Source organism: Cuculus canorus, chromosome 3 (genome assembly GCF_017976375.1).
Source record: "Cuculus canorus isolate bCucCan1 chromosome 3, bCucCan1.pri, whole genome shotgun sequence".
NCBI classification, from domain to species: domain Eukaryota; kingdom Metazoa; phylum Chordata; class Aves; order Cuculiformes; family Cuculidae; genus Cuculus; species Cuculus canorus.
This window is the reverse complement of record NC_071403.1, coordinates 44273323-44289717: the sequence shown is the minus strand read 5'-3', so window position 1 is coordinate 44289717 and position 16395 is coordinate 44273323. Positions and strand designations below refer to the sequence as shown.

Sequence of the window (16395 nt, the reverse complement as noted above, 5' to 3'; positions counted from 1 at the left end):
CTGCTACTGGGTGTGCAGGGAAGGTTGTCTTCATGACACTAGAGAGGTGGAAGGAGAAAATGCTTGGGTTGGAACAAGGCTAGCAAGAAAACTACAAGAGTGAAAAATAGAAAGGCAGGAGAAGAGAGTAGCAGGTTCAGGAACAAGAGAAGGAAGTTGAGGCAGTGCCTGAGGTGTGGATGGGGCTGTGAGATCAGGAAAGAATCAAAGGGTGCAGCTGGTGGAAAGGAGGGGATAATATTGTCAAAGCACGTTGTTCTCCCCGTCTAGTGGCAGGGTGGTAAATTGGTTTCTGTTAGAGAACACAGAATCGAGATTTCCTGAACTGATTTGATAATTTCGGAGGAAGAGGGTGGTGGTATGTAAAGTTACCAATTTTTTATGTTTCTATTGTTTTAATTTTAGGTGACAGATATACGTCAGTTCATAATACAAGGTTCTTGTTAACTTTTAAGGTTCTAAGTTCAAGCACGGAAAAGTTAAGAAACCTCAGACTGAAACTTGCCCATATAACTTGGTTTAATATAACCTGTGCATCTACTTACTGTCAAATAACTAAGCATGTGATTGTGCTCTTGGCAGTTAATAGCCCTCTCATCATTAAGACTAAGTAACTGAATGAAGTCAGACTTTGATCTGTCTTAGCACTACTGCATACCTAAAGTTGTGGAGGTACAACTAATGGATTAAGGGATACTTCATTGCTACTTCATTGCAACTTCTTTCTAGGTCTGTATCAGAAGGTCAAACCTTCTGGGATTTGAAACACTTTGTAGCAGTGTATTTACTATAAACGGTAGTCCGAATACAAAGATTCGTGCAAGTCTTAATATAAAGAATGAGAGGCATTTGTTGCAAAATACTGAACAGTTCAAGGGTATTGGTTTAAAATAACTTCTGGGTTTGTTGTTTTTTTTATTCTTGAATTCTAAAATTTGGTGTTAAATAGATTTCCTTTAGATTTCTTTTGATTACAGCATGATGCAATGCTTAGTCAGATGTTTTATGTTGCATATTCTGTCATGTCATTATAAACAGTAAAAAATTAGCTCAGAAGAACGAAGCCACAAGTTTAACACTTATCCTATTCTTTGTTCTGTCTGTTAGACACAATCCAGCTAGCACCATGGTGGTTTTTCCCTAGGTAACTAAGGCACCAAATACAATGACAACAATAATTTTGTTTAACGTCCTTTTTGATTTGGTAGATAGACCGACTAGCTATATAAATCGGACTAAAAGCAAGAGGGTAAGGTAAGATCTTTGTCACTCCTGTTAAGAAAGTGGACTAAGAAATGTTGGGTTTTATTTATTTTCTGTAGCATGCCATTCTTACATGTGTTATTTCTCTAGAGGACTTAATTTTGAGGGGCTGTTAATACCTGAATATGGCTCAATCCTCTCAGACTAGTTTTGATATCATGGGAAATGCTTAAAATAAAAGCTAGTAAAAGAACAAAAGGTTTCCCTGAAGGCTGAAGGGGGGGAAAGTGAAATTTGTCTCTGAAGGCTAGGAGCTGCAAATTATGGTAATCAGGCAATTCAGCTACCAAGATATCTAACAAGTAAGTGCTTGGAAAGCCAATGACAACAATACTTAAGGGACTAAAGGAAAACCTCATGGACTTGGAATGTTTTATGCTTTTATGATGTCTAAAGAGCTGTCATAGTACTGATCTTAGGGCAGATATTTGTGCTTCCAATAGAGTAGTCTGTAGATTCTCTAAGAGAAATCAAGTACCCGTGGAGAGTCTATAGAGAAATAAGTTTTGCTTTTTAAAAAAGCTTGTGCATGTGGCAAGGGCAGGAATGGCAGCATGTAAAGATGCGTGTTTTAGTGGTGTGATGCTCAGCCTAAGTTCCCAGAAAGAACCTGGGGAAAAAATATACTTTGGTTTTGCTAGTGTACCTGAAGAAAGAAATTAATAATTCTTATAACATGAATGCCAAAGAGCCTCTAGTAACCATTTGATATGTTCATATTAGAGATACTTTAAAAGTAAATGTTAGTGTTATTCAAAGATTGTATGTGAGTACCTTCCTGTTCAAATATATGTTTGCCTTTCTAAACACATATTCCTTTATATAGTTTTTCCAAAGACATGGAGCTCAGAAATAATTAAGGTTCTTTGTGCAGCCTCAGTTCTGTGTATGTAGTATTGCAATTATCTGTCAGCTTGCTGCCCGTATGCCAAGTAATACCTTCTTCCTCAGGAAGTTTTGTTTCCTGGTGTCTGGATAACCATAAAGATGACAATAATGGTTACATTGAAGAACTGGTCCCTGAATTGAAAACAGAACTTTCCAGTTTCCTATGATGTTCAGTTTGAAAGAGAAATTTTTAATGATGTCTTGTGAATTTACTTGTGTTCTTAGCTGGTAGTAGCTGTATTTGTCTTGTGCCTCCTTAAATATGACATTGTAGTCCTGGCACAGTTTGTATTTTTGATGGTGCTTGAAGTGCTTAAGGATAAGTCATGCAACAGTAATATATTTTCTTAAGTCAGTGTTTCAGCTTTGTTCCCTGCCCAGCAATGGTAGGACACATTCCTTCTTGCTTCACTGTTTCTCAATATATGCATTTTGCACCACATTAAATTCTTGTTTTATTTAACTTATAGTAATAGAATATATCATTCATATAAAGAGCAGGAAAATAATCAGACAACGGAGTTTTGCACTTGCGATAAGTAGTTAGAGCATCCCTTCTAGTGAGGTAGAGGCAGGCTAGCAGAAAATTCCCTGTGGGCATTCTCTTGTTTAGAATAATGGCTTGAATGTGTGCATCCAGGAGCACAACTGCTAAATAATGGCATGCGGACTTCATAGTTTTAAGTGTTTCGGAAATAATTGTCTGTACAGAGTAGGTTGTATAAATAAAGTGCGCCTTCTGTGAATCTTCCTGCTGTCTTTATTTGAGAGGTGGTTGTTGCTATAGTGACTGGCAGGCATTATTCATGGTTTAGTTCCTGAGGCTGGAAGAAGGACTGAACATCTCTGCAAAATTTGTGAGCTGTAGAGCTTTGCCCAGGAAAATCTGCAGGAGTGCAATGGTTACCTACATTACTTGTATTGGTTCCACTAACTTGTAGGAGGTCTAGAATTTACCTCCCCTGGGAAGAGAAATCCTAGCAGATGTTCCAGGCAAAAATCTAAGTGGCCTGATGCAACGTTATGTGAAGACAATTAGGTACCAGGAGCAGTGTAGCTATCTTAGTGTAGCGCTTCATTTGTTTTTCAGACAAGATGAGCTCCTGTGTTGTACCCTAGTGTTAACAAGGCTCTCCTACTTTCTGTACCTGAGTTGGCTTGGGGTGCTGAGTCAGGAGATGAAACCCGCATGGCAATTAACTTTTTCTTTTGTAAACAACATCATGATACTTCATTATTTATGAAGCTTCATCTTGCAGACATCTCTGCAGCTTCTGAAGCCAGTTATAGTCAATTTAACCCCATGCTTCTTTGTATGGAACATTAAATACCTCAGACTGTTTATATTAAAAAATACTGCTACTTTTTTTTCACCCATACATTTTCCTTTCTTGCATTTTGGACATCTCTATTTTTACTGATTCTTTCATAAAAGATTTGATAAGATATCACTAAAGTCAGTTTTCAGGGCTTGTGCAGAGCTGTTTCTTTGGGAGTAAAATAGTTTCAGTTTCAAGTCACTCATCTGTTTTTGCAAATGTATTTCTGTTGTTGCTGACTATAAGGTGAAGATAGCTGCTAAATCTATAGACTAGGCTGAAATTATCCTGTTTCTCTTCTTGCAGTGGGCCTCCATTCATTCTCTTCTCAATGAGGTAATTTAACAGAGTTTCTCTTGCAACCCAGTTCTCTTCATAGAAGCAAAAAGAAGAGACTGAAGATGGCTCAAAGCAATTATGAGATGAAGGCCAAGAGTCTACTTAGCTCAGCAGATACAGCGATTCTGAGTTTAAAGCTAAGGAGGGGAAATCTGAGATAATGGAAATCTCTTAAGCTTTATTGTAGGGTTTTTTTCAATACAAGTGTGAAATGAGGGAATTGTCCTTCATGTGGCAGACTGGTAACCTGGAATCCAATGGGAGTTGTTGTACTGCTGGTAGAAGCTCAGTGGAAAGTGATTGGAGGTACCCAAAAGGTCGAGAAGCTCTGGTATGTTCTAAAAGTAATGTAGTGGGAGAGCTGCGGTGTTGTAGTTCTCACCTGAATAGTTGTATAAGGTGACAGTGCAGGGTAACCTAACTAGAAAGAAGGCTCTGAAAGGGAATAGTCCTATTTTTTAACTATTTTTTTTCTTGTGAAGTTTATGTCACTTCATTTTTGCAGGTCTTTTGTGCCTCTTGAAAACACTTGCAGCCCTCCTTGTGTGTGTAGAGGGGGTAATGCTAGACCCTAGTATTTAGAGTACACCTGCAGTTATGCACACAGCAGAGGGAGATCATTAAAGTAGAAGAATAAGCTGCTGATATATGTCTTTCCTATGTAATGTCCAGAAAGCCGTTACTGTCTGAATTTGCTCCTTGTAGAAAAAAGCAGTTCCAAAACCTCACCTCGGTTCCATGGTCTAAACTTTCTCTGTTGAGCAAAGCTCAGCAACCTGAGATATCAGTGAAGATAACAAGTGTTGATACACAGGGCATACTCAGCCTACACCTGAAAATGGTATGTGTATGTGGGCAAGTTCCCATATAGCCACAGGATCGCTCTGTTACTGTAGAAACGGATTAATTACTGTGAGACAGAAAAGCAGTTGTGCCTTGCTTTTGACTGATAAGTATGTTGCCATGGCAGAAGTACCAGTGTTACAGGCCTGCTTGATAGCTTAAACGTGAAGCCACTGGGATGGTAGCTATGAATCCCTGGTGCACATGGCCTTAAATCCTGTCAGACTAGTGCAGGCTGAACAAATTTGGGAAAAGCTGAGAGCATGGGTATGAACAGAGTTCAGCAGGGATGTTGTGGCTTGCATATGTCAGTGAGCTGGCAAGCAGAGAGCACTATATCGGTTTGGGAGCTTGTGGAAGTCTCCTAAATTAATCAGTAGATACTATTCATTTTGCAACGTTCATTTTAGTTAAAACTACGTATTGCATCAAAAGAAAGTTTTATTTTACTTTTGGGGGAAAAACTCATTACCTTCTGTTGCAAAGTCATGACCAAAAGAGGTTGCATCATTTTTAAAAACGTTGAGCCTGCAAGATCAAATTGCTTAGTAGAGCAATGTATAGCGAAGTATCCACTTTCCCCTTCTTTTTATCCCTGTATTCACTTCACTTTACTGTACTGTAGTTGTTATCTATGTTTTTTGTAGAACTCAAAGGCTGCGGTATGCTTTGATCGTTGTGCCCTCTGAACACAAATATCAAATAACGAACGCTCGAATTGCTCTCCTCAGCTCAAGTGATCTGACCTTGGGATCAGTGTGATATTGAAAGCAGGCTACTCTGTGCCTGATTCTCCAGTTCTCAGCGGTAGATGTAAGCTTCATCATGACTTGGAAATAGGCGCAGGAATTACCTCATAGTTTGGAGCAAACTCTCTAGTTGAAATCCAGAAAGAATTTTCATCTAGAAAAATGTATAGGTGCTTCATTTCATAATCTCTGAAGTGACCTTCCATGTACAACTCTTACAACAATACACTGACATAGATCCTGGATCTGAGGATCTGGCTGACATCATGGTAGCCAGTGCTGCCTGCAGCACTCAGAAATCTGAGGAAGAGTGGCAGCTGATAACTCTTGCACCTTGGCTGAATGTGTCTTGCCTTTGAACAAAAAGGTCACAAATAAATCACTGCAGGCTGTATGTTGCCCAGTCCTGGTGTCTGAAGAGCACACAGCCCAAGACAGACTGCACAGCACAAAATGCTAGGTGTCTGGAACTGATGCCCTGCATGTCCCCAGGTGGTGACATTTCAGCTTTTATTTTGGTGATATATAATTAAAAGGTTTCCATTCCTGTGTTTCGTCTGTACCTGGCCAAGCTTGCCAGCTTTCTGGTCAGCTGCAGAAACAGCTTCACAGCACAGCCCTTCCTTAGCAGATAACAGGGACTATTTTTTTTTCTCTTTTATGGTAATATTGCTGTCTTATGTTGCGGTAAGGTAATGCAATATAATTACCTAGAGGAAATAATGTGAGCATTGGCTTCTTTTGTAAATGCTGTTGCAGTTATGTACTTCTTTTATTGTCTTTTAGAGACTCTTAAGCAGCATAACGGCTCTCCCTGTAAGGGCACTCAGTTTGGTATGTTCTCCTATGCTGTTTAATATTTTAGTATGCCATGCTTTTTAAAGCCAACATAGTCAGCTAAAAGTAATCTTTTATAAATATACATCTCCCAATAGGATAGTTGCACAATTTAATCTAAACCCCACAGTTTTAATTTAAAAAATTGTCCCTTTCCCTGTAGCTATTTGCGTCATCCAGTTTTATATCTGTGGATTGTTTCTAAATAAGCCTGTCTGTGCTTCTGTTTTTAGTGTTTTACAACTTAGTGCTGAATTAGCTGTGACAGTTTTAAATCATCTGTTTATCTTCCTAGTCAAAAGTATGATAAAACAATGGCAAAACTCAGGCTGTTCCATAAATGCTGAGCACTAATGCTGATGAATTTTCAGGACACCAGAGGTGAAGAACATTAGTAACTGTGCTTTGTATGGCAACTCTGATAGTAGATTTCTGTGACCAGTGCCAGTGAAAAAAGAACTGGGATAGTCACTGCCTCTTGGTGTCTTTTGATTTATTTTATTTACAAAACAGACCCCTAGGTTCCACAGTGTTGGAAGTATTAAAAGGTGTACTTCAGCTTCAAGCTTCTAAGAATTGAAAATGTATCAATATAAAATTAATTCATAGGTGTATTTAAATAAGGTATGAAATCTTCTTTACTGTTTCAGTGAGTAGAAATTATATACAGATATTCTGTCATTCTTCTGAATAATATCTCTAACTTGCAAATGGACTCTAAATATTGCTGTTTAGACTTAAAAATAATAGGTGTTTTCCATTTGCTGGTGATAGAAACCTCAAATGTTTATGCCTGAAATTGTCAAGACTTGTATTATTCTTTGCTTCATCCTAGTTCCCTCAGCAGTTCCTTCAACCTGCTTTGCTTAACAAGAGAATCCAATTGTTAACATCTGACCAAAATTAAGCACATCTCTTTATTCTTTCAAAACGGAAGTCTAGATCTTAGTTTTAAGTCACTGGAGTGCATTACAGCTAATCCTTTTAAGAGAATTCACCCACGCCACAGTTCTTACTGCTTCACTGGTACGGTAATTTAGGGCAGAACCTGGTAAATCTTTAAAATAGTTTTATCAGTGTTGCTGATTAGAACATTTCATTACAAAAGGATTTTGATTTGAACTCTAATGACATAACCATACCCATTCTGCTAACCGTTTTCTGAAGCACTTAAATTAAGATGTTGGCTTGGATATGTTTCTAACTTTCTTCTGCAGTTTTAGCTCTGTAAGGGAAATCTTTCTAGTGTTTATTTATGAACCATCTACACCAGGGCTTTTAAGAGCACTTCGGGCTTTTTTGGGTGGAGTGGAGGGGGCTTGACAGTTAGTGTGCAGAGTGCACACTTACCATCCGATGCTTCAGTTCTGTTCTTATCTATGTGCTTTTCCCCAGAGGATTAACCTGAAAGAAAGCCAGAGCACCATCAGTGTCTTGCTTTCCCCCCTTCCCTAAAAAACTCCTGTCTCTTAAGACCAAGTTGCTGCAAAATGCATGTTCATGTAATGCAGGCCTCCCTTTTTATAGGAATCCTCTAATTCTCTCCTTGTCCTTCCTGCAACCTATTCTTCAATCTTGCAATACTTTCATCACCAGGTATCTCCCACCCTGTTGTGCCAAAAAATCTTGATTTCTGAGCTCACTCCCAGCACTGAGCCCCCCAGCTGAACCAGTCTCCGAGCTTTCTTGAGGACATCTGGAAGCTCTGTGTCCTTAGTGACTGAGAGCAGGGTTTTCTTACTGTGCTGTGTTGCTCCTGTCTTCAGCAACTGCTCTGGGAGCGTCTGTTGGGTTACTAGGACAGCACATCCACTGCACAGGAAGGCTCTGCAGCAAGGTTTTTAAAAGATGAAGAATTGCCTATGGATAGGAGCTGACTGCTGGCATGCTGCTTGCTCTTTGGAGGCCCGCAGCAACCCACAAGCCACCGTTTATTACTTTCTGCGGAGAAGGTAAGTTTTAAGTTGTTGAAGAGGAGGAGATGTTTTCTGTGAATAAAATGCTGATCCTTGCTTCCTGTGTTCCTGCACAGTTCAAGTGTCAATGTAAACATCTCTGATACAGCTGTTCTGAGCAGTATGTACTGATGGATTTCAGTGGTGAGAGAAGGAGATGGTTTTGGGTTTGTATTCAAGCTTTTCTGTTTGGGTCTGCTTTATCCATCTCTATGCTTCTCAGCAGAGTCGTACTGTAGCATGTGTAAGCTGAAAGTAAGATGGTTTTTGCCATCTCATTTTGAAGGACTTTGATAACTATTATGTATGTGTGCAAGAAAATCTTGTAAAAGCAAAGCTAGCACAGTTGCAGTGTAATTTTGGTACATTCAAAATGCTGGTTTAGAATAATCTGATGAAAAATTGTGCTGGGTCCTAAACAAGGCTAGGGCTCCATGGTGTGCTTACACAGTGAATAAATAGAAGCAAGGAGTAGCCTTGACTCAGTGTTCAGCTCAGACACTGCTGATGGAAGCAGCAGCATAAGGAAGTTGGTCTGTCAAAGGCCAGTCCAGCTTTCAGTCCAGTGCAGCAGCACCAGAAAACGTCTTTGACTGTGCAGGAGTAGATTTCCAGGCCACTTCTCCCCAAGTTCTTCTTGAGGGGTAGCTTCAGAGTTGTTATTGACAAGTGGATTTTGTGAAAATTATAGTCTTTAGCAAGTGTGCATATAGGGGGTTGTTTTTTGTGTATATTTTAAGACTTATTGCCTCCCAGATTTCTGAAGAGGAGAGCAGACCATAACTTTATCTGGACTTACTGTGAAGATTTTAACATTAGCCATCCAGCTGTTCAGTTTCCTGAATGCTCAGACTCTTATTCCAAACCAGGTATTTAGGATTTCGGTCTTAATGTGGTGCTGCATTTAAGCTAATAAACTTTGTCAGTGCTGACCTGTATCTGTTCTTTCAGCGTACTCCACCCAGCACAGTAAAATCTCTGGTTTGATTGACATGCTGGCCAGCCACTGTTCCCAGTGGGTAGATGAAACTGTCTAGAGAAGCCCCTACTTCTTTATTCTTGCTTATAGAGTCCTAGGAGGTTCTGTTGTCTGCTTAATGCTGACTAGTTCAAACTGTGCATTTTTAGATTGTGCATATCAGGCATAAGATGTAGTATAAAATAAGCGTGTGAACTACAGTAGGTTTTGGGGTTTTTTTGGTTTGGAGCAATATTCATAAGTAAGTGGAGGTAGTGGAATTGGATGTTAAGTAGAGAATATAGCAGTTCTTGATTAATTATGTTCTAAGTCTCCCACTTTAATGCTGGATTTCCTCTGTTATGTATTGGAAACACTTTCTGACTAAGGCCCTAGTTTGTTCCAGCTGTCACTTCTGATGCATTCTCTATCTCCCAACACACACCCCTGGCACTTTTTGACAGTGAAGTAGCTGTTCGGTCTAACTTGGGGATTAGCTGACAAACAGCAAGGACAGATTAGATGGATTTTTATGTGTTTTTTTTCTTTTTTTCCCCTTAGTCCCTCTTCCTCTGTTATAGCTATTTATTTTTTTTCTGCTGGCTGTTTTTCAGTACTTCTGTCTTTCACTTGTGGAATTAGAGCAAGAAACTGGAAGGCGGTGTTTCCTCTTCACTGCTCAGTGCACCCTTTACCCAGAGGTGTATCTGAACTGTCAGGCGATTGTAGCTGGCCTGCGTTCATGCCTCAGGCTTGACTGTGCTCTCATCCATGGCAATGCAGCCCTTGTACAATTCCTCTGTTAAGACTTTTGATGAGGTGAGTGCAGTTCTCTGGGGGCTGCTGTCCTGACCCTGACTGGGATCTGAGCACCATCTTTTGCTTGTGGTCCCAAGCTGCTTCTTCCCACTGCACTGCAGCTGTTGAAGATTCCACTTTTGGAAGTGGAGACCTGTTACCTGTTAGTCCAGCTCCTTCTGCCGTTTGGCTGATGTCTGTCAACTGAACAGAGCTTTAACATAATCTTCCCAGGTCTTCAGCTTCACCATGGGGGCTCTGGTTTGCCATTCACCTGACTGGAGATAGCTGCTTCATGTTGTGCAAACGTGCGCTTGATTTGCCACGGTCTGAAAAGCAAATGCTTGCAATCTGCATAGATCTCATATTTTTTAAAAAGCCTGTCAAAATGCCAGCGTGCTGCTTCCCAGCTTATTGTTTCATTGGCTTTCTGTGCTTTTTCCAGAGACTGGGTGAATGTTCTTCCTGCTTTCCAGAGCACTCTTCCAGGGTCTCTGCTTCTCAGTCTGGCTGTTCTCCTTAAATGCGCTGTCTTGCTTACTCTCTCACATCAGTCTCCTTTGACTAGCGTTTACATGGCAGGTAAAGAAGCTCTAAAAGCTTATAGTTTTACTCCTTTTTCGTGGTTTCCTTTTGAAACTTTTCATCAGCTTTGCATCTTTTAAGTTTAAATTTCTCTTTGCACTTGTTTTGTTTCCTACTGGTAGTAGTTCCTCTTTCTGCTCACACAGACCTTCTTTGGAGGAACTGGAGAGGGATAGTTTCTTTACTTCAAGAGGAGTACTGTAGAAAAACTGCCTTTTATAACGTCATACTGATCATGGAAGACCTTTTTTTAAGTACTACTTGCTGCTATAAAATATTTTTTTTCCCTTTTAGAAGGTAGGGTTTGGTACAGGGAATCTCAGTCAGTGTGGGAAGTGACTGACTGTTTAGAATCAGAATCATAGAATGGTTTGGGTTGGAAGGGACCTTAAAGATCATCTAGTTCCAACCCCCCTGCCATGGGAAGGGACACTTCCCACCAGACCAGACTGCTCAAGGCCCCATTCAACCTGGCCTTGAACACCTCCAGGGATGGGGCATCCACAACTTCCCTGGACAACATGTGCCAGTGTCTCACCACTCTCATTGTGAAGAATTTCTTCATAATGTCTAATCTAAATCTTCCCTCTTCCAGTTTAAAACCATTCCCCTTCATCCTATCCCTACATGACCTTGTAAAAAGTCCCTTCCCCAGCTTTCTTGTAGGCCCTCTCGAGGTACTGTAAGGCCTCTATGAGGTCTCCCCAGAGACTTCTCCAGGCTGAACAACCCCATCACTCTCAGTCTGTCCTCATAGGAGAGGTGCTTCATTCCTCTGATCATCTTCATGGTTCTCCTCTGAACCCATTCCAACATTCCCTATCCTTCTTTTGTTGGGGATTCCAGAACTGGACACAATACTTCTGGTGGGGTCTCACAAGAGCAGAGGGGCAGAATCACCTCCTTGACCTGGTGGCCACACTTCTTTTGATTATAATGGCTGTATGAGAAACAAGGTAAATTGACATACTGTAGGAAATTGTTTATCAGTCCTCCTAGAGCTTGTCCTCTTCCTGGTGACAGAGACTTTGGTTAAACCTGTCTGAATGTGAACACATAGATGTCAGAACTGATCATAAGTTTGTAAATAGAATTAATTCCCATCATGAAACAGCTTTTTTGGGAATAACCTGCCAGTTTCACATATGCCTTGATTCAAGGTAAAACTAAAAGCTGAATCTACAGACATCCTCCCTAGCACTGCTCAGCCATATGCGTCCCTTTTTCAGCTCTGCCTCTGGAACTCTGGAATATTTAAATACTGAAATCTGGGCTGCAGCTGGTTTTACATCAGAGCTCAGCACTTACAAATGCATCTGTATTTAGTAGCAGTACATCTCTCTCCCCTCCTGTTTCAAGGTAGAGAAACTGAGGACTAGTTTTCAGTTCCATTCTATGGTGTATAATAGTGACAGAGCCGAGAGTGAGCTTAGTATCTTTTGATTTTTACTGAGTCTTGTTATAGAACCACGCTACATCCTTCAAAGAACGAAACGCAGTTATGTAGTGCATGTATTAGGATGGCAGCAGAATTCTTCATTTTGCTTTGGTTTTCTGGTCTTCCAGTTTATTTTGCAGATGCGACATATAAATGCACAAGTATATGACCAGAACTAATAAAACTTCACCTGTGATATTTCCTCACTATTACAAAATGAAGATACAGTAAATTAGTTGCGGTTATTTCAATTGTCTTCAGTGATTCAGTTAGGTACTTGGTGTAAAGTATTTAATTAGATATTTAGGCAACACAAAATCCATTTTAACTCAGGTATTTAGCTTGTATCACCAAAGGAACGTGTTGTTTACAGTATTGTTTCACATTTGCTTTTAATCCCCCAAAGCTGCCTTAAAATTGAAGTTCTATGCTGTTCTTTCCTTTTAAGCAATTATCAGTAGTACATATCTTAAAATTGTCTGAAGATGTGCATTTTTAGTATATATGGGCTTTTATTGCTTACTTAAATTTATCGTACATACTTGCTGTTAGGCATTTCATGCAGGTCTGTGTAACTAACACCAGAGAGAAGCATGTGGTAAAAGGAAGGAGGGAGGGAAAACTATTGCAGGCTTCTGACCACGATAATACAGTGTGGTATTGATGTGTTTAGAAAGAACACGAGGTTTTGGTTCTGCCAGTGTTGCAGTCAGTGAGTGATTTCTATGCAGTCTCTGAAATCCATGCTCTGGGTAGGTGGGTAAAGTCACATATTTTTAAGGCTTTGTAGGCCACATTTAGACAAAGCTTTTCATCTGACTTTCTTATGTGAAAGTGTTATTGAAGAAGACAGATGTTAGATAACATCTCATCTGAGGCAGAAGGCCAAAGAGAAAAGTTTATTTACTGACTAGAGCATCCTGGTTTCGAGAGTTCATTTGTAGACGGCTGCTGAAAGACCATTCACCAAAACAGGTCCTTGCGAAGTGAAGGTGGAGTGGTGCAGCTCTTTACAGGTTTTCCTGTGAGTGGAAGGTCAAAGTGGAGTGTTAACCTGTATGATCAGAACAACATACCAGAAAATACCTGATGGGGTGGAATAAAATACAGAGCCAGGCTTCTCTTTGTGACAAACCCTAAGAAGACAGGAGAAAATTGGCCCAGAATTGAAATACAGGAAATAGAGACATAAGAAAAACTGTTATGAAGAGTAGTTAGAGACTGGCACAGGTTGCTTGGAGCAGTTGGGGAGACTCCATCCTTAGAGGTATTTGAAACCCAACTGGGCATGGCTTGCTTACGACCACCCCACTTGCAGCAGAGGGGTGGACTAGGTGATTTCCAAATCCCTTCAAAGACTCAACACCTCAGATTCTGTGATTGTTTTTGCCAATATATCTGTGCTATTACCCAAACTGTCTTCAGCATTTGAAGCTGCCAGAACGCTTCACAGAAAAAATCCTCTTCATTTCTAACACTGCTTTATTCAACTTTTATTCTATCCATATTGAGATAGTGGTTCAAGATAAGCAGTAGAGCAAGCATTTGTTGTTTAATATCTTTCTTCATGTGTTAGGTTATTTAGTCTTGCTGGAACCAGTGTTGTCAGTATTTAAGTTTGGATTTTAGATGTTTAGTTGTCTATCTGATTTAATCAGTATCTTGGAAGAAGACGTATCTTATGTGGGAGCACACCTACACTAGCTACTAAACTTGTACCAATTCTTATTTGGTATACAGCATCGTTAAAATTCATGGTTGTCTCATCTGTTCTTTTCTTCATTTGTCATGTGAGTGGTCATATGAGTGTGTACTCAAGCTATGTCTCAAAATATTCTAAGGAAATGTCAGAGAGGATATGCAAAAATATTTCTCTGTGTGCCTACGGTCCATTACAAGTATGTTTTCTCATTGGCATTTAAACAGTTATTTTGAAGTTATGGAGTGCTGTATAATCCTATGGTGCAATGCTTGAAGAAAATATCTCTTTCTAGACTGAGAGTCTATTTGAAAGTCTGTTATAAATAATGGGAATAGTTCAGCTGTTCTATTTCATTCATTAATTAATAAATTTTCCTCTCTTCAGTTCTGCATAATGAGTGTGTTTCTAAATTGTAGAATCTATGAAATTTTTGCCAGTATCTCTTACCTTTAGAAACCTGGGATTTCCAAGTCACCTTTAGCAACAGCTTCCTCATTGCATCCAAACGTTGCAGTATGTTTGAATGTTTGCTTATTCAAAGTCACTCTTCAGTTTCATTCTGTTATTCTCAGTAACTTGCCTTTATCAGCGGGATTAATCCAGTTTCCTTCAAGGGAAATTAAATTTAAAAAGAATAAGACTGGTATTCTTTGGAATTAGTGGTTTCCAAAGCATCATTGAGATGGAAGAGGAAAAATTAGCTGCATGTATAGCATTAGCGTAGCATGGAAAAAAACCCAAAAAACATACACTGTATTAAAAAAGATTGTTAAAATGGAATCTTCTTGTGGCTCTTTCCATGCCTTGAATGGGGAACTGGTATTGTGGCTTCGATGCTTTCTGTGTAACCTTAAGGGGGTTTCTGAGCAAAGTGCTGTAGAATGGTATTAAAGTGGTATTTCAGAATGATCTGGTTTTAGAGGGAATTCAGCAATGTCTAAGTTGCATTATAATAGAGTGGTTGAGTTGTTGTTTAGTAGCATGGTTAATTAATCACTTTACTTTTCTTCCTTGTTTTAGAAGCTGAAGGTTCTAAAATACAAGACAAGAAAGTCACCTCAGGACAAAGCAACATCACAAATAAACCAGGTACTACATCCCATGTGCTTCATATTACAGAGCTGTTTGCCTCAATGGTGTATGAAAAACAGCTGTCCTATGAGCTTTGAAAATGTTTTATGCTCTTAAACCTCTCTTACTGCTTCAGTCAAAACTGGTGTCAGTGACTGTTCATATGGAGTTAGGCTGGAATCTCTGTCAGCAAAGAAGCAAACCAAAAAAAAATTATTTTAGTACAGCTTGGGAATGAATGTTGGGAAGCGAGATAAGGCAACAGACGCCACTGTGCTTGCAGATGTTTGTCGTTACTTTATCATAACTGATTGGTACTTTGTGTGGATTTAATTCACTGTTCGCTTGCACAGTTGACAGTCTGTGTACCAAAATGCTTGGTGTAGTCCTTGATGCCATGATTCTGTTCCATTTGCGTGCTTAGGCCAAGATCCTGAAATCTCTAAGTTCTGCCTGTATTGCATTTCAGGTACCCAAGCTTAAAATATGCAGTTAATAATGATCCTGTGTAGATGATTGGGAAAGCATAGATGCTTGTGTTGCTGAAAACTAGCACATTGTAAGCACTCCAATTTCAGCTCTTTAACAGCCTGGCAGCTCAGTGGCTGTTTTGTACTGATGGACTCTTCTCTGTCCCCAAACTGGGTACCTTTGCCCTACATCCCCAGAGGGAAGCAATCCTAGTGATGTCTGCAAGGTGTGATCTGAACATATGCTTTGCCAGGCAGCGCTGGGTCCAGCACAAAGTGCAGCATTCAGCATTCATCTCGCAGTGAGAAAGGCAATGGGAAAAAGAGGCGAGAATGGAGGTAACATTATATTTCCACAGCAAAAATGGAACTCTTGGCGTTGGACAGCCTTCAGTACCCACTTTATCCAGCAGTGGTTCAACCCCAGTTTTAATTTCTCAGGATATCCTAGCTTCTATGTTCTCTTCATCTATGCTGGTGTGTAGAAAGAAGCACGAGCTTCATGAGGCTGGAGAGAGGAAGGGCATAGACATGTATTGCAGGATTTAGTTCTGCAACCCGCTGGTGAGAGTGCATGTTGAGAGTGTTTCTGAGAGCTCATGATTTGTTTGAGGTTTATTGCTATTTTTCTTTAGACTACATATGAATTTTGTGTCAAACAGTGCTTTGGTTAAAAAAACAAACCAAGGACTTTGCAGCAGGAGTGACAGCTGTCATTATGAACTATGACATTTTTGTGTGGAAGATGTCTACAGACTGAACAAATATTGGGAGACCAAGTCAGCTCTGAATGTGTGCATAGAAGTGCAAAGGGAGCTAGACAAAAGGAAGAGAGTTTTGAGATCCAAGCAGTGTGTCTTTTCAAGTAATGTTGTGGCTTACTTTTTTTTTTTCCCCACACAGCTCCACTGTGAACTAGCATACAGATTGGCTGTTTAGTTTCTTGAGTAGAAGAAACTGGCACCCTAGGAGTCAAGGGCAGAAGGGAAGCAGCCATTTGTGAGAAGAGATTGAAAGGGTTGTAGATGGAAATGAAGAATAGTAGTAGTCTTACTTTTGAAGTCACACCAAGTGCAGGTGATGGTTACTCAAGCCACAGAAAACGGCCATCTCTAGTAAGTATGTATGATAGTTACCAATGTAGCAAAATTGCTACCTAATTTCTACAAATCTCAACTGT

At 39.9% G+C, this 16395-nt stretch overlaps 1 protein-coding gene across 8 annotated transcripts in view; it reads left to right on the top strand.

Moving 5' to 3' along the window:
- MAP7 (microtubule associated protein 7) overlaps window positions 1-16395 on the top strand; it is a 115336-nt gene that overhangs the window by 51609 nt on the left and 47332 nt on the right. For 7 of the 8 annotated variants that reach the window (XM_054061139.1, XM_054061135.1, XM_054061136.1 and 4 more), the window contains exon 2: window positions 14695-14763. In XM_054061139.1, coding sequence (XP_053917114.1) covers window positions 14695-14763 — 69 coding nt within the window. Of the gene's footprint in view, window positions 1-8012; window positions 8191-14694; window positions 14764-16395 lie in introns of those variants that run through there. The other variant, XM_054061137.1, reaches the window with a different exon arrangement.